This window comes from Nycticebus coucang, chromosome 1, assembly GCF_027406575.1.
Source record: "Nycticebus coucang isolate mNycCou1 chromosome 1, mNycCou1.pri, whole genome shotgun sequence".
Classification (NCBI taxonomy): Eukaryota; Metazoa; Chordata; class Mammalia; order Primates; family Lorisidae; genus Nycticebus; species Nycticebus coucang.
In genome coordinates, this window is record NC_069780.1 from 65,551,295 (window position 1) to 65,574,791 (window position 23,497).

The window sequence follows — 23,497 nt, forward strand, 5'->3', positions numbered from 1 at the left end:
TGTTTGGCAGGCCCAGGCTGGGTTCCAACCCGCCAGCTCTGGTGTATGTGGCTAGCGCCCTAATCGCTGAGCTACAGGCGGGGAGCCGAGTTATTAATCTTTCTCTTTATTTTTTTTTGAGACAGAGCCTCAAGCTGTCGCCCTGGGTAGAGTGCTGTGGCATCACAGTTCACAGCAACCTCTAACACCTGGGCTCAAGCAAGTCTCCTGCCTCCGCCTCCCAAGTAGCTGGGACTATAGGCGCCCGCCACAACGCCTGGCTATTTTTTGGTTGCAGCCTTCATTGTTGTTTGGTGGGCCCGGGCTGGATTCGAACCCGCCAGCTCAGGTGTATGTGGCTGGTGCCTTAGCCGCTTTAGCCACAGGCACAGATCCCCAAGTTATTAATTTTTAATTAAAAATTTTATATCATGGTTCCAAGGTAAATTTTTGAAAGAAACAAACCGTCCTTAGAGTGAACTTATAAATATGTACCATAGGGGGAAAAAATCATATTTTTTTCATCCCCTTGTTTCTGCCTTGGCCCCTTGTCACAGAAAAGTCCTTGCCTGCTGTATCAGAGAACACTGGGGAAGAAGCTGCCCCTTTCTCTCCGGTGCTCATTGGCTCCTCCTGGTGGGAGGAGGAATTATTCATTTGATTGCTGAGAGGGCAGGATCTGACACCTGCTGACACCCATTGCCCTAGTAGTGGGGGTTAATAGGACAATGGCTGCTATTTAGCTCAACAGTGCTTCTTTCCTCAGGCAGAGTCTTCTTTGGTGTTTAATAAGATAATTAGGGCTAAAGATTAAAATGTAGCTGCATTTCTAGGTCTCAAAATATAACAGCTATGTTGAGTGAGACAAATACAAATTCACCAGTCTTGGTGCATCTTTGACCTCATCCAGGGGCCGTAATTGATGACAGCCACAAATGAAATGCCAGGGCGTAGGAGAATGCAGTAATCCATACTTCACCTTTTCCCTACACCCATCCCCATGTTCCACTTTCCATGATGTCGAGATGCAGTGTCACAGCAGCAGCTCCCAGGCACTTTGCAGCCAGATACCCAACCTGGCGGCTCATGAAGCAAAGTCTTAGTCTTCCTCAGCTGGGCAGTGCCACTACTGCTTCCTACCAGTCTGCTGGCCTTCTCCTAAGCAGTAAATGCTACAATTTTTGATCTTTCAATCCCAGGCCCTACCTAGAGGATAGGTAAATGCTTTAGTCATTCTTAGAAAATGTTTAATTTACAACATTCTTTTCTTAGAAGAATCTAGAAAAGTTCCTTGAGTATGACTTTTTCAAGAATAATAATGTGTACGTAGATTTAGCTAGGACTGTTTTTCTTGCTGTACATGTAATTGATTATTTGTTTTTATTAATGCTTTTTAATCATAAGAAGATAGGTTTCCGAGTAAAAAATGCATTTGGACTTAAGTTCTGAACAAAATATAGTATTAAATAAAATATTTTCTAAGGCCTATTTTCTGAAAAATTTTTTGGAAATTCACTAGACAACAGATGGGATATTTGAAATGCAAACAAAAATTAGAGCATTAATTCCTAACCACAGGTTTTTGCCATATCTTTTTGCTGTAATAAGCTTTGGAAATATAAAACGCTTTCAAATACTCAAAGGCAAGTTAATTTTAATCACCTTAATTTAAAGCAAGACAAGTCATAAAGCACCATAAAATGTAGTGAGCAGAATTATACAATCAAGCAACAACAGTGTAGTATGCCCCCCAAAGACTGGAAATTGCTAGATTAGTTCTTACATACAAAAAACAGAGAATACAATAGCAACAGTGAGGTATTCCACCATTCTTTTTGTAGGCCAAAAGAATTAAAAGCATTATACTTTGCCTGTATTAGTGGTACAATAAAACCAGTATGTCCCTGGCTCAGTGCCCATACCTCAGTGGTTAGGGCGCTGGCCACATACACCAAGGTTGGCAGGTTCAAACCTGGCCCCGGCCTGCTAAACAACAATGACAATTGCAACAAAAAAATAGCCAGGTCCTGTAGCGGGTGTCTGTAGTTCCAGCTACTTGGGAGGCTGAGGCAAGAGAATCACTTAAGCCCAAGAGTTTGAGGTTGCTGTGAGCTGTGATGCCACAGCACTCTACTGAAGGTGACATAGTGAGACTGTCTCAAAAAAAAAAAAAAACAATAACAATAAAAATCCCCCAGTATGGGGTGGCGCCTGTGGCTCAAAGGAATAGGGTGTCGACCCCATATACTGGAGGTGGCGGGTTCAGACCCAGCCCAGGCCAAAAATTGCAAAAAAAAAAAAAAAAAGCATGTCCCAATTTGTTTTAATCATGATTAGTCATTCCTTCCCAAAACAACACTGAAAAATACTTAGTAGTAGATTCAAGGACCAACCATCTAAGTCAGTAGTAAGTAACAGTGAGAGGGCAGGTCCTTCACTCTTGGTTTCAGCTATGGTGACTCTCAGGTTTCACAGCTTCACAAGTTCTAATGTAGAGAATACATTTACTCTTCATGGTGAAGAGTAAAAGCATTTTCTTAAAATATGTTATCTTCAGCAAAGTGAACAGTCATAGGCTTACTGGGTAGTATATCCAGCACACTCCATGCCGAATGTTATCTTTATACTGCCCCTTGAAGATCAGCCTCCCATCAGTGTCGTATTCCTGGGCTGGACCATTCAGCTCTCCATCTACATACGTGCCCTGGAGAACTCCTCCATCCTCGTAAGTGTAAACTCCCTGGCCCTGCAGGGCATCATCCACATAATACCCCTCCAGGGTGCTGTGAGAGAAGGGAGAACAAATGGAATAGTCAGACCATGATTCAACTCTCTTAAAAGAAAGAATCAGGACTGCAGGCCCAGCGCTTTTCAGCCCTGACAGGTGTTCAGTGCGTCCCCCCTGTATTCTGACAGACTGCTAGGAAAAATACTTCAGAGATACAGGTAAGATTAGGAAAAAAAAAAGAGAGAGTTTTAAAGCCCAATCTCCTGGTTCCTATTAATCTTTTTTCTCTGCTGGGGGAAATAAAAAAAAGGCACAATTGGAAATTGTAAACAAGTCTCACCTGGATATGTTTCCAAGGCTAGATGCCAACCTATTCCAGGCAATAGAAATTCTGATGTTCCCCTTCCACACATAAACCACTCGTGTTTAATTTCCCTCAAGATTGGTCCAGAATTCACTGGTAGTTTTTAAGGATCTTTCTGATGACTTGTATATAGTGATCGATCTCTAATTATAAAAATGTGGCTTAGAATATGTAATGCCGATGTATTTGTTTCAAGTCATTGATGTATTGTTTTTCAGTGATAGCCATAACTGGTATCTAGTTGAAAGAATTCCTTTGCATCTCTTTGGAAGATGCATGGGGATTTATTTAAGTATGTGTATATAATTATGTGTGTGTATGTATACATATACTGTATCCATATCTACACACGTGATCATGGCCAGTGTGGGTCAGTAAGGAGACAGCAGGACTGCAGGCTCAACCCTGCTAATGCTATCAGCAACCGGATAGTTTGAGACTCATGGTCCTACCTAGATGAAAGCTCTCAGGGATGCTCTTGGTGATTTCACTAGCACCTCTCCCTCCCTTACCAGACACATTTGGGAGTTCAGAAATGTCTTCAGTGTTAGCCTCTCAAAAGACCCTTATGCAATGAAAGTAACTTTACCAAACATTCCCTTTATGTACTGAAATTTGAAATAAGGGAAAGACCAGCCAGGTTTTTTTGGTTGTTGTTGTTTGTTTTTTTGAAACAGGATCTCGCTCTGTTACCTGGACTAAAGTGCCATGGTATGATGATAGTTCATAGCAACCTCAAACTCCTGGGCTCAAGAAATCCTGCTGCCTCAGCTTCCTAAGTATCTGGGACTACCAGCACCTGGCCATAACATCTAACTAATTTTACTATTTTTTTGTAGAGATGGAGTCTGGCTCTTGCTTAGGCTGATCTCAAACTCCTGGCTTCTAGCAATCCTACCAACTTGGCCTTCCAAAGGGCTAGGATTACAGGCATGAGCCGCCATACCTGGCCCTAGATTATTTTTGAAATTCAAAATGTAAGAAATTTAGAAACAAAGACAGCTAGATTATTTTAAGATGTGCACATAGGATTCATCCATTAATTTAACTAGTAAACATTCATTGTGCACCTTCTATGTAGGCAGCTTTATGTGAGGATCTAGGAGGGCATGATGAACAAAACAAACACATCTATAAGACAGCTGGCAAGACTCGCCGTGTACTGGATCGTGCAGCGTGCAAAGTGGGCAATGGGGCTTAGGTGGCTCCACCTGACTCTGCCTAGTAAAGTCTTGTTTGAGTATATACTATAATTATTAAATGAAAAGCACAGCCTAAGTAATGGTAGCTTCTGATTATACTGTAATTACACTACGTGCAGTCTCCCGAGGAGACAGTTTTCTTTCAGTTTTGTTTGTACTATCAATAACAAATAGTCTTACTAGATTCGTGAAGAGAATAAAGGGCACTTTAGCATAGTCCTGGAATAAATAATCAAAATTCTAAAGTAGTGAGGTCAGAATTAATGAGATTTGACTATCATCAGACTCTCAGAGTTAAAAAAAAAACAACCTTGGTAAAGAATAACTTATCAAATGACATAATGATTCCATATCTAGTGCAAAAAACTATTAATATTAATTTATCTTCATTTTTAGAATTTCCAGATAAAATACAGGATGACCCATTCATTTAAGTTTGAATTTCAGTAAACAACAACAAAAAATTAAGTGCTGTATAATCATGTCCCATTCAATATTTGGGAATACTTATACTAAAAAATTATTTTTTGTTTATCTGAAATTCAAACTAGACTGAGTGTCCTGGATTTTTATTAGCTAATCCTGGCAACCCTATTGCCTCTGGACTCTCAGCAGCATTCAAAACATCCTGTGTGTGTTTGGGTAGAATGATCCCCTGACGGTCTAGTTTGCCAATTTTCTCAGGTTTATAATCAAACCTACAAAGCACAGGTCTCGCAAATCAGTTAAAAAAAAATCATAGACTTGCACAAACTTCCCCCAACCATATTCAGTAGCTTGTCTCAACCCCTCTTACCAAAGGAGCCTATCTTAACATACCTGTCCTTAACAAACTGTCCTTTCCTTCTCAGCTCAGCTGACTTCAGGCATACAAATGCAAATTAAAGCACTGAAGAGCAAATCTTACTGAATTATTGCTACTGTTTTATTATCTGGCATCTGAGGACACAACTTAGTTTTTCTTGGTAACTTCTTATGGTAACTTGGATGGGATCTGATGACAAAAGGAGCATGTTACACACATGATCTGGGTACTCTAGGGCAATAAAAATGATGACTTTGTAATCCTGTGTCACTGAGGAAATAAGAGACAAGTTTCTTAGACTGGCATTCAAGGTACTACCTTTTCTTTCTTTCTTTCTTTTCTTTTTTTGAGACGAAGTCTCATTCTGTCACCCTGAGTTGAGCACCATGGCATCATCATAGCTCACAGCAACCCCTCAATATCTTGGGCACAAGTGATTGTCTTGCCTCAGCCTGCCCAGTAGCTGAGACAGGTGCCCACCATCATACCTGGGTAGTTTTGCCTATTTTGAATAGAGATGGGATCTCACTCTTCCTCACACTAGTCTCCAACACCTGAGCTCAAGCCATCCACCCACCTTGGCCTCCCAGTGTGCTAGGATTGTAGGCCTGCCAAGGCTGGCAAATCATGCCTGCTATCTGTTTTGATAAATAAAGTTTTTTTTTTTTAATCATTTAAGCTATTTAGTCTGTGTATTTTTTTATGAACACTTAAACTATTACAACATGCATTGTAAGCGATAAAGTTTTATTGGAACACAGCCACACACATTCCTTTTTGTATCTTCTATGATTGCTTTCGTATTATAGTGGAAGAATTGAATAGTTGCAACAAAAATGGTAAGTGGCCCACAAAGCCTAATTTTTACTATCTCACCCTATATAGAAAAAGTCTGCTGATTCCTGCTCTAGAATCGTCTACTTAATATTAGTTTACTCACTGACCTCTCTAGATTTACCTTCCATATTATATTCTTCTTTGCAACCCTTAAAACATACATGGACAAACTTTTAAAATCACTGAAGACTTCAAGTTATGGGTCATATTTTCTTTTGTTTTTCCTTTTTTCATTGAAAACCAAAATAACCTTAGGTATTATAATAATAAATATTCTCAAACTTCTGACTTTTTACTGTACAAAAAAGAAAGAAAATACGAGAAATGACAATATCTTGTAGACAATAAAATGTTAATGTCTGGTCATGAGAGCATATGAAGTGAGAATTAGATGGAGTCAGTCAGGGTGGGGCCAACGACACAGCTGGTCTAGTCAATTTAGGTGCTACGTGACCTTCACCTCACGTCTCCCATTCGTGTTTAGAAAATTGAGCTCCAACCTAAAAATGTCAGTCTTGAGTAGTTTAGGGCAATTGATTTAGGAGATTAAATTTTTTTTTTGAGACACCTAGTCTTATTCTGTCGCCATGGGTAGTGCTACGGCATCAATCTTGCTCACAGCAACCTCAAACTTTGGGCTCAAGCAATCCTCCTGCTTCCTGAGTAGCTGAGGCTTCAGGCACCTGCCAAGATACCTGGCTAGTTTTTCTTTCTTTCTTTTTTTTTTTAGTTGCTCAGGTTGGTCTGGAACTCCTAAGCTCTAGTGGTCCACCCTCTTTGGCCTTCCAGAGTACTAGGAGTATAGCCAGGAGCACCATGCTCGGTCTAGGCGACTAACTTTTGAACTGAAGATGTAATTATGAGTTAGGCTGATTATTGTTTAAGATAAGGGTTAATATGGTTTTTACTTTGAACTTTTATGTATAAAACTGTGCTTTTGGAAATGGAAGGGCAGAACAGTCGTGGAAGGCTACTCTCACTGTTCTCCAGAATTACTGGCCTTCTGACAATAAAGGTTGGTGGAACTATCCCCTGTTTCCGCACAGGCAGCTGAGCCCCTTTGTCCAGTATTAGTCATATTTGGAAACTAAGTATAGAAGTAGCTTTCTAATCTTTCTTGCTGAAATTGGGTTGAGAGTTGTGTTCTGCAGCAAGTCTACCCTGTCACTGTCCTAAACAGAGCCTGTCATCTTCCATGGGGAGCCCTACATTCCTGCAAAGTCTGCCCTGACCTCTGCAACCCTGCAGCCCACATCACTCACTGGAGCCAAGTCATTTACTGTTACAGAACACGCTATGTCTTTACTGACATTAAATTTATGTGTCCTTTTTCTCTAACTGGATTATAAGTCCTTTATGGGAAAAAATTTGGAAATATACACCATGTATTCCTCCCCAACACAGAAACAGCATATTTTCAAGTAATAGTCCCAAAAGAAAGAATAAATGTGGAAACTGGGATAATTTTGCTTTGAGAAGATGAGATTGAGCATGAGCCTATTGAGAGAGAGCCTGTTATTCAAGTGCTGAGAGTATTTTTTATATTACTTAGATATGACTTGAAGGAGCTTAGGAAATTTCAACCCAACATATGACTCCCTAGTATAAAGAATATTCTGAACTGAAGGCCCTTCAAGGTCAAGAAACACAGGAAGGGGCTTTCTCTCTATCTGCATAAATTGGACTGGCCTGATCAGAGGATTCAAGGGGACAATTGACTCCCCTTCCCACTTCCTGTTATCTCAAAATATTTTAGGAATGAGGGTCTAAAAGGTGGTGAACTTGGCCCAAATCCCTAGGGTCTTAAACACCGGTCTCCCAGGTTAATCTACAAGTCAATCTATTTCTCCCCCACCCATTTCTCCTTCCTAGCAACCTCCCTAGCAACTGCCTATGTCCTAAACTCCTCGATTACCCCCCTCCCCTCTAAAAGGCCTACATAAAGATATCTAAACTCTTTTGCAAAACTGGGTTGTCACTCTGTGATTCCTCTCCATGGGCATGGTAAATAAATCTTTTCTCTTATAAGGGCGGCACCTGTGGCTCAGCGGAGTAAGGCGCCAGCCCCATATGCTGGAGGTGGTGGGTTCAAACCCAGCCCTGGCCAAAAACTGCAAAAAAAAAAAAATCACTCTTATTAATTAATCTCTTCTCATCTTCTGCCTGAATTGTGAGTTGATGTTTCAGAAAACTTTCAGGGGAAAGGGCAAGTTTCCCCTCTGCCCTTTCGTGTACAATCTGTGAGTTAGGGAAGTTTCTTAAACTCTTTATATTAGGAAAGTTTCTTAAACTCTCTCTCTCTATTTCATTTCTTCATTTGTAAACTGCAGCTACTAATAAGGTTGTTGTAAGTATTAAATGGGTTAATATACATCAAGTGCTCAGAATTGTCTAGCACATAGTGATTGCTAAAATAAATAGTAGCTATTATTATTAGGCATGCATATTCATATGATGGCAAGCTTTCTACTAAGAAACTGGTTTTAAAAGCATCATCACCAGTTATGAGACACTGGAATAATCAAAGAAATTTATAAAACTGCTTAAAATCTACTTTAAAAAACAAGCAAAAAAAGATTCCTCTGCAATAACTTATGAGTGATCCAAGTGAATGGGGGAAGGATGGAATAAAAGCACTTTTACGTTTAAAAAGTGTTTATTGTAAAACAAATAATGAATAAAAAACAAATTAAGTACTACTAAGTAGAAAGTAGAAATTCCCAGTACTCTTACCCAATTTGGACTATAGCACTTAAGACTTTTTTCATTTATATATCATGTATTTTCCCATCTTTTGTTTTTTGTTATTTTAGCCAAAATGGGATCACACTTTACACAATGTTCCTAACTCGCATTCCCTTAGAGTTCTTTTCAATATCTTGGCAGATTCTTATGTCAAGAAATTACAAAAATAGTGTTTTAATTGTTTGATTTTTCTGGTATTAACATCTGCATCAAACAATTGGAAAATGTAGAGGAAATTAAAACATCAGTTTTAATTAAATTTCTTTCCCTGCACATGCATAGATCATTTTTACCCACTTTATCAAAGCTCTTGCACTTAGAATTAAGTTTCCAGCAATTAATTAAATTGGGAGATATAACTTACAAAGACAGAGAATTTTTACAATTATTCACTTAGAGTGAAATATCTGTCTTTTTTCAAACGTTGCTGTATATTCATTTAAAAATTCCCTTTAGCATCTGAATACACAAAAGTGTTCCTAGGGATTTAACAGTTTTGGCTCTTCTTCATGGTTTTAGGATCTAGATTTTGGGCTCTTTACCAGACAGGGCCTAAATTCCGTTCCCCCGTGTTCTTTTGCTTTTGTCAGCTACAACAATATAAGAACCAACAGAAAATTTAAAAATGAATCATAATTCTACTTTAAATTTCCATCTCTAACCAAATTAAATTGTGGCATTTAGTATTAAAATATTATTTTAATGCCCGTAGTTTCAGCTACTTGGGAGGCTGAGGCAAGAGAATCACTTAAGCCCAAGATTTTGAGGTTGCTGTGAGCTGTGACGCCACGGACTCTACCGAGGGTGACATAGTGAGGCTCTGTCTCAAAAAACATTGTTTTAGGAACTATTTTGTATGACAATATGTATGTCTTAAAATACAGTCAACTATGTAAAGAAGACGACTCCACCCATTGCTGGACCTATTTCCTAACTGAAGCTTCAGCTTCTTTCAAGGTGTGATAAGCAAGTTGAATGCTTCCATGTAATATTTTGTGCTATCTTCAAAGTGGACTTTTACCCTCTAAGAGAAGATCTATCAGTCTATAGGATCTGATTTTTACCAAGTCCCTAACAGTAAAATATCTGAAGAAAAATTAGTGGGTGGCGGCTGTGGCTCAAAGCCCCATAAGATGGAGGTGGCAGGTATAAACCCAGCCCCCGCCAAAAACTGCCAAAAAAAAAAAAAGAACTAGTAAAAATTTTACTTTCTAAAAATAAACTCTTAAGAGGCTCAGCGCCTGTGGCTCAAGTGGCTAAGGCGCCAGCCACATACACTTGAGCTAGTGGGTTCAAATCCAGCCCAGGCCCGCCAAACAACAATGATGGCTGCAACCAAAAAATAGCCGGGCATTGTGGCGGATGCCTGTAGTCCCAGCTACTTGGGAGGTGGAGGCAGGAGAATCGCTTGAGCCCAGGAGTTGGAAGTTGCTGTGAGCTGTGATGCCATGGCACTCTACCCAGGGTGACAGCTTGAGCCTCTGTCTCAAAAAATAAAAATAAAAATAAACTCTAAGAAAATTTTCTGCTATGGACTGAATGTTTATGTCTCCCTGAAATTCACATGTTGAAATCCTAACCCCCAATGTGATGGTTTTAAGAGGTGGGGAGTTTGACAGGAAATTCAGTCTTGAAGGCAAAGCCCTCTTGGATGGGATTAGTGTCCTTATAAAAAGACATCAAAGAGCTTGCTTTCTCTCCTTCTCCTCTCTGCCATGTGAGGTTATAACAGAAAATGGCCGTGTGAAAACCAAGATGTGGGCCCTCAATATACACCAAATCTGCTGGTGCCTTAATCTTGAACTTCCCAGCCTCTAGAACTATGACTGATAAATGTTTGTTGGTTAAGCCACCCAGTCAACAGAATTTGTTTTTGCATCCCAAACTAAGACACTCTCTTATTTGCTGTTATTAACTAATAATAACAATAATGACAAAAGATAGTAATCCATCCTTTCCCTGAGTAACTTCTAGGTGCTCTCCTCTAGTCTACAAAGTCTTTTATTTATTTATTTATTTATTCTTTATTGTTGGGAGTCTACAAAGTCTTTACAGGTTTTCTCATTCAATCACAACTCTGAGAAACAGGTATAATTATCTTCATTTTATAAATAAGAAAACAGAAGTTCAGCTAGTTACAACAGAAATCTTCTGAATTCATTCCTCAGGAAAACCTTCCAACAATCTGCCAAGTTCCTACCAAACTGTTAAAGCTCCTGTAAGAAAGTAACTGAATTCACTGCAGGACTCCTTTTAACATTTCACAAATATAGCTAATGAGCGACCTCAAGTAAAATTAAAGCACAGGGGACAGGCAGTCCGGATCATGGCTACTTTCTTGCTTCTAGGTGGAAGACGGTAGTAGATGTAGAATTGGAACTCACCAAGGCTTGAATCCCAGCTCTAACCTTTATTGACTAGGTGACCTTTGGCAATTTACTTAGCCACTCTGTGCCTTAGTTTCCTAACCTATGATATGGGATTACAAAACATACTCGACAGACAGTTATAAAGGCAATGTGTCCAGTGTTGAACACATGGTAGATATTCAAAGTTATCCATTTCTTTTCCGCTCCCTTTCTTCTTGGATGTCACAACTTTTTTTTGCCTTAATCAGAACTGTTTGTTAGAATACAGATAAATATATTTGCTGAGCCTGGTTCCAACAAAAACCGGATGAGTGTCAGGAACATAGAAGGGACTTTTGCCTTGTGTGGGAGTCCAGGAGTCCATTCCAACTGTAATTTTTTTGAAATATGACCAGGCACTTTCTAAAAACTAACAAGAAAGCCTGCGTGGACCTGACACCTGGAAAACGTCTGCCTTTCTCAGCGCCTCATCAAACAGTGGCCTCACTTAGGTTACTTAACAAGTAATAAACCCTAAGGAGCCCTTTTGGCTGGAAACCTTAATGTAGCAAATCAACATCAGAAAGTCACTTGGGCACAGGAGAATGAGCCCGAGTAGTAGGCACTTTGAAATCTAACTAGCATGTCAAAGAGAAGCATTACCAACGAAAAAACAAATAAATAAAAACAAATGATTACCTCATCTTTAGCTTACCATCAGGCTCTAAAACCCACATGACTCCCTAACAGTCCACAACCCTCCAAAGCTAATCTGCCTGATATAACTCTTTCTTGTTACCATTCTAGGATCGTAAGAAGTCCTGCCTTTAGGTTCATGCATTATAATCGAAAGGTGAGCAATTAAGGAAAGATACATTAAAATAAACATCTAGTATTGAGGATTAGCATAAAAATTAGAAATGTATATATATCAAAGTATTTTGAACGCTAAGCATTTTTATAATACTCCACAGCACTCCAGCATATCTGCTGGGGCCTGACAGATTCCAGGTCCACACTAACAAAGCCCCAAGATTCTTTGTACTTCGCTGTATAAATTCCCCAGGACTATAGTAGACGTAAAGAAGTTTCAGTTGCTTCCTCTTAGGACAATTTTCTTCTTCCCTCCTAAAAAGGGGGCGGGGAGGAGGAATGGAAAATAACAGCTGTTTGAAAAGATAATTTAAAAAAAATAGAGTTAATTTTTCCATTCATTCCTCATTTGTGGGATAAACCATCTGGTAAAAGATGAGTGGTCTGACTTTAGGTTTCCATCTAAGTAAGCCAGTTGTAGTAACTTAGCTTTCCTGTTCTACATTTTGTCACATGATGAGGGAAAGACTAAATCTTGATCTCAAAACTAAATGTTCTAAATCAGAGAGACCTAAGGACAGGTAAACAGGGTGGCACCTGTGGCTCAGTGAGTAGGGCGCCGGCCCCATATACTGAGGCTGGTGGGTTCAGGCCCGGCCCCGGTCAAACTGCAACAAAAAAATAGGCAGGTGTTGTGGCAGGTGCCTGTAGTCCCAGCTACTCGGGAGGCTGAGGCAAGAGAATCAATCGTCTAAGCCCAAGAGCTGGAGGTTGCTGTGAGCTATGTGATGCCACGGCACTCTACCGAGGGTGACAAAGTAAGACTCTAAAAAAATAAATAAGTAAATAAATAATGTTAAAAAAAAGAACAGGTAAACAATACTATTTAAACTGATTGAAACAGATAGCTATTTATTCAGTATGTGGAAGAGATAGACACGTGCTCTCCGTTTACTGCAGCACTGTTCACAAGTCAAGATAGGGAATCAACCTAAGTGTCTTTATCCTTAACAGAAGGATAAAGAAAATGTGATATACATACAGAGTGGAATACTATTCAACAGAAAAAATTCCACATACAGAGTGGAATACTATTCAACAGAAAAAATTCTGTTGTTTGTAACAACATGAATGGACCCAGAGGATACTCTGTTAAGTGAAATAAGCCAAACACATTAGGACACACACCAAATGATCCCCCTCATATGTGGAACCTTTCTTTTTGTGTGCTTGTTTTTTTGAGACAGAATCTCACTCTGTTGCCCAGGCTAGAGTGCCATGGTTTCAGCCTAGCTCCATTGCAACCTCAGATCCTGGGTTCAAGTGCTCCTGCCTCAGCCTCCTGAATAGCTGAGACTACAAGTGCCCACCACAATACCAGGCTAATTTTTCTATTTTTAGTGGAAATGGGATCTTACTCTGACTCGGTCTGGTCTCGAACTCATGAGCTCAAGAGATCCTCTCACCTCAGCCTCCCAGAATGTTAGGATTACAGATGTGAACCACCACGCCTGGCCCCTATGTGGAAGCTTAATTCTATTCTCACAGAATTAGAGAGTAGAATAGTGGTAACGGGGGCTGGGAAGAGTGGGAAGGGGAGGATGGGAGAGGTTGGTCAGAAGGTGTAAAGTTATAGTTAGATAACAGGAATAGGTCCTAGTGTTCAATTGCATACTAGGGTGAGTGAAGTCAACAATGATATACTCTATACTTCAAAATAGCTAAAAAGGAGGATTTTGAATGTTGTCACCATAAAGAAATAGCAAGTGTCTGAGGTGATGAATATGCTAATTACCCTGATTTGTTCACTGCACAATGTACATATGTCTAGAAAATCGCACTGTACCCCACAAATATATACAATTATTAAAACTTAGAAATAGATAGCTATCTTGCATATATTTAATTAAGATGCTCAAATTCTCTGCTGACAGTGGTAACTTCTATGGGGTGGGGATTATGAAAAAGGGAGCACTTTCACTTTTTACATGTCTGTACCTCTTGTGTTTTTTTTATTCTGCCAATCATATTTGCAATTCAAAAAAATATCCTGCTTCTATCTAGGAAATTGGTTAAAAATTTAAGAGAGCCATTTTTCCTGGCAATCTGGATATCTGAATTTCTTATCCAGGTTTATCATTTTCTATGTCAAAGGAAAAACTGATTACAGAATTTTCTTGATATCAGTTTATATTTGTTTAAATCCTTCTCATAAAGCATCTGCCCGGGTTCAGTTTTCATATAAGATTAGAATGCATCAGGCCAAATCTCCTATTACTACATTTTGTGATCTTTCTTCTCTATTTCCAAACTCTCATTGCAAATGAACCCTTTGATGGAGACATAAACCAGCACTACAGGTTCGAACAGCTTTCTTCAACAGAAAGTTTTTGTTCCCTCACCTGTTATTTCATGACCTTTGTCAGCCTTTGAGGGCAATTTTTCCAGACAAAAGTTTCCTGACTAACAGGAAAGGCAAAGGAGCTCCACTTAATTTTACCCAATACATCAGACCCTAAAAACTAGGGGTGGGAGCAGTGAGAAAAATTAAAAGACAAATATAAATAAAGGTTGCTTTATGAAGAAACAACTGATTTCTCCACAAGCAAACCCCTTACTTAGAAACATCTAATAGATTCCCTGCCCCTTTTTCAGAGATAAGACTGTCTCTCTGATTTTACAGCAAATCTTTAAGCACATGTCTCACAACATTACCAGGACTGGGCTCAAGAAAGGTGATAGTGGCCTTTTGAGATCCTGTCTCCACTCTGCTTCTTCACTGAGTAGTTAAGGTAATGATAGAGGTCTTCTCCCCTCAAGGCATTAGCCTCTTCCATCTGAAGACTACCTGACGTGATGACTGCTTGAGGTCTTCCCTGACACTACCATTCTTTGATTCTACTCTGACTGATGTCTCTACAGGTGTTTGAGTGGTAGGTATAAAAATGTGTGGATTCATGCCTCCAATGGAAAAAGAAAAGTTAATGCATTTATTTCTAGTCTAAAGATAATTAGGCTGGTTGCTTCAACCTGACCTTCAGTTTTTTCATGTTATGACACACACGCAAATTGCTGCATTTGTATGAGGCAAATGGGTTAGTGGATGAAGCTGCCAACGGCCAGAACCAACCAGTCTGACAGAGGAAGGTAGGTGCTCAGGAAGTCTCAGGCACCACTCGACTTGCCTACCTCTTAGGCCTGAGGGGACCAGTGTCTTGGGCTGATGTGTAGTTTGTTCTTGGTACACTTGTTCAGAAGCTCAAGTGTAGTGGGTCTGTAAAGCAACACCGAATTCAACCAGATCTGCTGGACTATTTTCCCAAATAGCCTATCGATTACTGGCTATCATTATCAAACTACAAGGTTTAAAGCATAAGTATGTGGGGGGCAGTGGGGGTTCTGAATTCTATCCTCCCTTTTAGCTTCCACTCCTACTCAGCAAGGATTTTTTTTTTTTTTGAGTATCAAATTAAGGGAAAGTGCTATGATGCATAAAATACATAATTGACATAGATTCTGCCCTCCAGGAACCTCTGTCTTTGGGGATGAAGGAAAGATGAGATATTTACATAAATACGTATTTGTTGAATGAATAAAAGAATAATTATAGCATGAGGTAGAAAGTGACAGTTTCTAGAGGGAGTGTTATAAAAAAAAAAACTGCCATGGAAATGAGGCAGGAGAAGTTTCCCTCCGGACAGATTGGTTAAAGGGCTCATGAGTGAGAAAAGCACTTTCAACATCTTGAAGAGGCTGGGACACTGAGACTCAGTTGGCCTATTACCAATGTCAGGAGTTTAGTAAGTGGCACTATACCCTGCAGAATCCTACAACCTGCTTCAGCCAAGTTCGTTTCTGTATCACCCAACTGGCCTAAAAATCGCTGGCTCCTCCATGGCTCTGAGTTCCTCTAAAGACTTAAGAAATTCACATGGTCACTCCTTGCTTCTGAAGCTGACATGGTTTAAAAGTCATTGTTGGAAAGCTAGGCCAGTGCAATCCTATCTCTTCTTGAAAGAAAAAGGTCCTATAGATATTTCTACCTACCACAAGAGGGTAAGGAGTCGCTGCTTCCCAGCATTCTCACACAGGATGTGAAAGCAAAGTGAAAACAATCCTGACATGAAAAATATTTTAACTAGAGTCAGACTGTGGAAGATACTAGTCCTGACCTCAGTGTTACAGAGTCACACAAAGAGACCAGCTATGGTGGTTCATGGCTATAATCCCAGCACTTTAGGAGGCCAAGGCTCCTAGCCAGCAGCTTGAGACCAGCCTGGGCAATATAGTGAAATCTCATCTCTAAAAATAAAAATATTTTTTAATTAGCCAAATGTGGTAGCATATGGCTGTAGTGTCAGCTATTCGAGAGGCTGAAGAGGGAGGATCACATGAGCCCAGGAGTTTAGGACTGCAGTGAGCTGGCACTCAAATCTGGATGACAGAGTGAGAACCTATCTCAAAAAAAAAAAAGAAAAAAAAAGACCAACTATCCCAAAGGCAAGCATTAAAAACTGTAAATCTAGAATACTACCCTCCTACATCTATCTGCCCATGAGTTACTACCTAGACAGTGATAATGAGGCTCTGAAGAACTTTTTGCCGAATACAGTATAACTACTCTGTAAGTTGACAACCCAAGGGACTGGACATTGGAGGTGGTCAACATAAGGAACTAGGCCTACTGTACTGATAGGTACGTATGGTGCATGTCTGGTCTATGAAAATTAGGTCAACTCAGGGAGGTGGTCACTATAGGGAGGTTGTCAACTATGGAGGTTCTCCTGCATTTATTTTACCAATCTCATGAGAAGAGGGAACATGCTGAGAAACTGATGAAACTGAAGAACCAGCAAGGTGGCTGAATAGTCCTTCAGGAAGTGAAGAAACCACACGGTGCTGACTGGGAGATCGGGCTGAGGGTAGTTGGGTGTTTGTTACACTCGGAAAGAAGAATGAACCAGTCACTATTAGAACTGTGCAAACTGGACACTGACAAAAACTATCCCCACTGTGTGACTTCACTGAAATGCATTACCTGAATGAACAGGTGAAATCCACCAAAGAACTGAGTGATTAGGTAATTAACTTACACAAGTTGGGTCTAGGCAGAGTAGCTCTTGGACGAGCACACGCTGGGATGACCAGAGCTAAGCCTTAGGCTGGCTTTCCCACAGCCATGGAGTGACTTCCCCAGTCACCAAAGCAGTGCGTATAGGGTGGGTTAATTTTACCTTTCATATTATATAAGTTGTACAACAACTTCTGCTTAAATTCTTACAAATGCATCATTCCTTCACATAAAATAATCTGGGACCCGCGAAAGAACAGAACAAAACTCTGAGTGCTACCTGCCATCAAAGAAGAAGAACTTCCCCCGGCCGTTCTTTTCTCCATGAACAAAGTTGCCCTCAAATCTGTCTGTGGAGGAGTAGGTGACCGTGCAGAGCCCATGCGGTAATCCGTCGTCATCCAGGTTCCCTGGAGAAAGGGGACCAGAAGGCAAGCCTTAACATCGTCAGGGCTCCCACCGAGGCATCAGCACATAGATGCTTCCAGGCAAGTCTCCCCAAGCTGCCAAAACGTCCCCTCCCTGACACATAGCGAACATGCCAGGGCTCTTGTCTCACCTGTATGGGGAATATCAACTTGACCTTTATATACACTTTGCGAACTGACCAGCCAACAACAGAGGAACGTAGGCCCATTTTAGAATATGACCCGTAAATAAGCTTGCATTTTACCCAAGACTGTGAGTTATTACCAATATTCTCATATGCAGTGTAAATTGCAATTTACCATGTACTTCCCCATATAGTTTTTCTTATTTTTGGAATTGATGCCCCCAATCTCTCATGCTTATCTAAAATGTGGTTGAGATCCCACTGTTTCACATTCTATTGCCAGACACACTGTCTTTGCAATGAACTAATTCTAGAAGACAAAGTATGCAATATGATTTTTTTTTTTGAGATAAGTCTTATTTTGTCACCCTTGGTAGAGTGCTGTGGCATCATAGCTCACTGCAAACTCAGACTCTTGGGCTCGCGTGATTCTCTTGCCTCAGCCTCCCAAGTAGCTGGGACTGCAGGTGCCTGCCACAATGTCTGGTTGTTTTTTAGAGATGGGGTCTCGCTCTTGCTCAGGCTGGTCTTGAACCCGCGAGCTCAGGCAATCCACCTGCCTTGGCCTCCCAGAGTGCTAGGACTACAGGCGTGAGCCACCATGCCCGGTCTGCAATATGATTTTGAGTATCTTTCCACAGTATGATGTGGGAGCCTGCTAGCCCAGTCTGAAAATCTCACTATTACTTGTTAGACTCAAACAATAAGGGGCATAGCCATCTCCCTAAAACTGCCCTAATACATAGTATTTATACACCTCATTGTACAGACACATAAATTCAGAGTCCTTCTCAGCTTAACCTTAAGCTTACTGCTTTATTTTACAATATTGTTCAGCTTTGAATGTTAGTAATAACCTCATGATAGGCCCTCTACCACCATGTGTCAGGCTTGTATTTTAAATGGAGTCAGAAGTATCCACGTGGCCATTTAAGTAGTGATTCTGAACATCAGCAGCCCTTATCACATTGATCTTTAAATCACTGGTCCTTCCTAGGTCACAGACTAGTATATTCTAAAGGCTATGTTTAATACTATGGTTTCTCTTCAGATTGGGTAAATCTTTCGCTTTTTAAAGGCTATGTTTACAGTCAATGTTTAGGTTCTTTGTCACTAAGTGCACATTTCACAAAACCCAGGAATCACTTCATTGGTGTCTCCCGAGTCATTCTGGTGAGTTGATTTTGCAGAGGTGGGTGAAAATGAAGGTAGTTATTCTACAGGGTTTTTCCTGGGTTAACAACCTGGGTCATGAATGAAAAAGGTACAAAAACATTAAACACTGTGTCCAGTGCAGAGACATTCAACACTGAAATGTGGCTTCCAGATGCCTGACAGACATAAAAGAAAATAACAGACCATACCACCGCAATGAAAGCTTTAGTCGCCTAGAATGATTTCTTCCAACATGATAAAAGCATATTGGCCCTAGGAAGAGATGGTATATAAGCACTCATAAAAATGTAAAAAAAAAAAAAAAAAAAAAAAAGAATAAAAATGTCCTTTATTTGTATTATTAATTATATAAACATAAAAGAACAGCAGCAATACAATGTTTTATTGCTACATCTGACTCTGTATAGAATGGGTTACCTAGAACAATTACTACTATAAAACAGAGCTACTTAAATAAAAAAAAATTTTTTTTTGAGACACAATCATCCTCAGTAGTGTGCCAGGGTGTCTTAGTTCACAGTAACCTCCAACTCTTGGGCTCAAGTGATTCTCTTGCCTCAGCCTCCCTATTAGCTGGAACTATAGGCACGCAATGCCATACCCTGCTAATTTTTCTATTTTTTGTAAAGACAAGATCTCGCTCTTGCTGAGAACTGGAGCCATCGCACCCAGCTGGTCCCTTCCTCTCAACACAATTTTTTTCTACTAGGGTCAGAACTTTTTTGGTCAGGAAGAAACTAGACCACAATTTCTTTCTTCTCATTAAAAACCCAATGGTATATGACATAATTCAATGCCACAGTCATATGAAATAACTTGGGGCAATTATTTTCTAGATATTGGATGATGTTTCTCTCATTGAAATCAATTAAATTTACTTTTTTCTTTTAATTAAAAAACTACTCCTAACTAAAATCTTTCTTTTATGAAATGTTGTGAGGATCAAGTTAAATTTAGCCACTAATAGTGCTATGAATTTAGTGTCCTATTTTTGATTTAGATAGAAATACCTGAATAATCACTTTAGTTTCTACACTAGAGGATTTATTAATTTGTTGAAAATGCTTTCCTCATAGAAAACAGTTTACATATTTCAAACATTAAAAACATTAATATTTGATACAATTTGCTATTACACTTTAGATCAAGAGAAATTACAATAAACCTGAACACTAAGGAAAAAAACTTCCAATAATTTCCACCTCCCTTCACCTCTGTCCTATTTCTGAATAAAATGCTGAAGGTGCACCTTCAGCAATGGAATTTAGATATTAGAGAAAATTGAAAGTGTCATATAAAACATTAAAAGCACTAAGAGGATAGTACTGATCCCAACTGAGATGAATGAAATATTAACCCCACTCCCTTCCATGAAACTTTGTTTCAGTGCCTCCTTTAATGACCAAAAGGACCCCCCCCCTCATCATCATAATCTCTTGGGGGAAAGGACAGAAGAGAGGTACTAAATGATGCCAGTTCTCAGATGACCTTGTGAGGAAAGATGGTTTGGACATGGGATCCCTCCCTGCCATACTAAAGATTTTTAGGTTGCTTGTCAAGAGAGAGTTCTGAAATCTTCAGGATCCCCTTCTTGGCTCATGTTGTTTTCTTTCCATCCTTAGGATGTGATCAATTAAAAGATCCAGAAATTAAATGTTTTGATTGTTCAAGACTTCTATCCTGAATATTTCATAGCTTGGAGTAGTTCTCCTACCAGTAGAACTTTATATCTAAAACAATAGCCACAACCAAAAAGATACAACAAAGAGATTTTTCCAAACAAAGAAATGAAGGAGAGAGAAGAGGTTGGGTTGCTATATTCTCACATCTCCTTTCAATGTTAGTGCTAGAAGAGCTTCTAGTGTAACAATTTTTCAAATGCCAATAAGATCATGTAATATTGGGATCATAAGATCATGCAATATTCTGTCATGTCAGGAATAGCCAATTCAACGCAGAAGGGTACTACTATACAGAGAAGAAAAAAAATTACCAACCTACTATGCATCTGACACTGGGTTATGTGCTTTCTTATTATCAAACTTAAACCTCAAAACTGTCACCCATACTGTAATCTTATAAATTAACACACCAGTGATTTGTCAGAGAGAAACATTAACCACTCTGCATATGCTGACGGACACTGAAAGCCCTTTCCCCAATCCTTTAATTCCCTTGCTAGCTAAGGGCAAACTTGCTGAACACCTTCCTTGCTGATGGTGGAAGGTAACCTCTAAAAAGGTAGAAATCTCCATGCTCCTGGTAAAGAAGAGGAAGAAAAATTTGCGGTTAAGATAATTCTCGTAGAACCATCAAGATTTCAACAGCATATCCTGGTTGCAAATTCCTACCCCTCCCTAGTGTTACCTAACTCAAAGAGAAACATTAGTCCTTGCTCCCATTGAGGTCAGTTTGTAAAATGTGCCAAGTCAGCCAACAGCCTTCCAGACAAGTTACCACTAAATAGAGGGAGAATACCAGGCCCAAACAACAGGGAAAATTCAGTTGAATGACTGCTCTGTATTCATAATATTGTCCGAGCTAATGTACCGTGTATCTGTTTGCAGCATGATTTAAAATATTTATAGAAGTTAGAGAAGCGGGGGTGGGGGTGGGGGTGGGGTAAGTATCAGTCCACAACTCTACTTTTCTATTATTCTTTTTTAAAGACCATTATCTACTAAACAGATAGAAATTAAAATTTTTCCCCTGGAGTTACTTCTGAGCTAGTTTTTTCCTTAACCTGGTAAGAGCCAGGCCTGTACTTTGTGTAGTCAGTGATGTAAGCCTCAGCCAAGTGAATTCCTTCTGGATCAGACACTCAGATGCTTACAGCCTTAGGCTTACTCACAAGAGATCTGAGAGTGGTATGTGTGTGTTTTCCTTAGAGACCCTTACATGCACATTGTTGGTTTTACAGACTAGACCGCTGCTGAAACAATAATAAAAGGCAACCTTATTCTGTTTAATACAAAGAACATGCCCTCACAGTGAAGCTTTACACTGGCTGTTAAAAATATAATTTGGTTTTTAAAGATAATTCTTTGCAAGAGCTCAACTATTAGTTGTGAGGGTCATAATTTTAACATGTAGCCCACATGGAAAGGGTGCTACCAGTACATTTAGGCAGGATATGATATTAGGGCAACCGGTAATAAAAATATTTTTAATATTTCAAGGAGGTTGGGAGAATGGAACCCTGGGCTACCTGTTTCATTTTGGCCCCCTTTTCTGGGGGTTCTGATATCTCCCCTTCTTTAGCATTCTTCCTTAGAGTCTCCTCCAAGTTTCTAGGCCTTTCTTTTTTTTTTCTGCTCTCATCTGAGCTACTGCAAGGGAACTTCAAGCTGATCGCCTGTTGTTTGGGCCCCTATGGCTGGCTGCCTTGCTTGCCACTACCTATTCTTCCCAAAGCAGAGCTCCACTCATGACATTTCCTATGAAAAAGAGCTTCCATGGCTTCTGTCGGCTTGTGGCACACACTGGCACAGTTTACACTCTCAGTTTACACTTTTCTCCTCCTAAGTCCCGTGTTGCTACAAAACTGAATGATTATTCTTTGGGTGGGCCTGCACGATCCTATAAAGTTTCCCTCTCACTTTGACTCAACTCCGTGCCACCTCTTATATGGGAAATCTTTCCCCATCAAATTACCCAAGCACAAAGTAATTTTTCTTTTTTTTTCTGAGACAGAGCCTTAAGCTGTCACCCTGGGTAGAGTGCTGTGGTATTACAGATCACAGCAATCTCCAGCTCATGGGCTTAAGCGATTGTGTTGCCTTGGCCTTCCAGGTAGCTGGGACTACAGCTGCATGCCACAATGTCTGGCTATTTTTTGGCTCTGGTGTATGCGGCTGGCACCTTAGCCACTTGAACTACAGGCGCCGAGCCAGCACAAAGTAATTTTTATTTCCTCTTAATCGCCAAAGTTATCTGTTTAGGTATGATATATTTATTTGAAGTTATATTAGGGACCACACCGTATTCATCTTTGTATCTATGGATAGACAAAGAAATAGATATGGTAATAACTATTTCTGTTTACAAAGGCCCCGAAGAAAAACACTGGAAAGCTAAACATCACTCTCCCCTGAGCCAACGTGCTTCTAAGTGTTTTTCAAAAGCTATACCAGTGCTCAAGTGGAGGGAGTTCTGAGGCCCTCTGAGGCCCAGGGCTTGCTGCCTTCCCACAGGAGTGCAGCAGACACAGGTACACAGAGCACTCCTGGCTGACACACCCTCCACCACCCACTTCCCCTCAGGGATTCACCCACCCTGAGTTTAGAACTTCACTGGAGCTACAATTCCACCCCGGCAGAGAACCAAAATGTATATGATTAGACATTTAAACTCAAGTCCTAAAGAGAACAATTTCTACCCCAGAGTAAATCTCTAATGAGGAAGCAAAAGGATGTCTGTTGCAGAGGCTGTAAGTTAAATTCTTCCCCCAAATATTAATACGTTTTTTTTCTGAAAGTCACTGAACTCTTTCAGAACCAACTCCTGCAAAATTACACGGATAATGCTACTGACATAATATTTTACTGTTGCTTTGTTACTATTTTATATATTTGATTCATTAAAAAAAAAAATTTAGGGAGACAGGTTGGAATGTTGGAGAGAGGTTCTGTGAAGCCAAGCCTGTCTTTCCACCTCCCTGAAAATCCCTGGATTAGTTCTCTATACCTAAAGTCCTGCCTCTGTAAAATTAGGATAATATCAGTACTTGCTTCATAAGACAATAATATCTGTAAAACACTTAGTACAGAGGCTGCACATAATAAGAACTAAACAATTATGACAATGGTAGTAATAGCTATGACAATGAAACTACTGAGAATGTTCTGTTTATGGAGAGAAGTAGATTAGTTGCTAC

General features: G+C 39.9%; 1 protein-coding gene across 2 annotated transcripts in view; it reads right to left on the reverse strand.

Annotated features, from left to right (window-relative positions):
* The window catches only part of SETD7 (SET domain containing 7, histone lysine methyltransferase), a 51,951-nt gene that overhangs the window by 24,796 nt on the left and 3,658 nt on the right, over positions 1–23,497 (reverse strand). For both annotated transcript variants that reach the window (XM_053581849.1, XM_053581839.1), the window contains exons 3-4: positions 17,173–17,302; positions 2,561–2,762 (exon numbers count right to left, since the gene is read on the reverse strand). In XM_053581849.1, the coding sequence (XP_053437824.1) occupies positions 2,561–2,762; positions 17,173–17,302 (332 nt within the window). The remainder of the gene's footprint in view (positions 1–2,560; positions 2,763–17,172; positions 17,303–23,497) is intronic.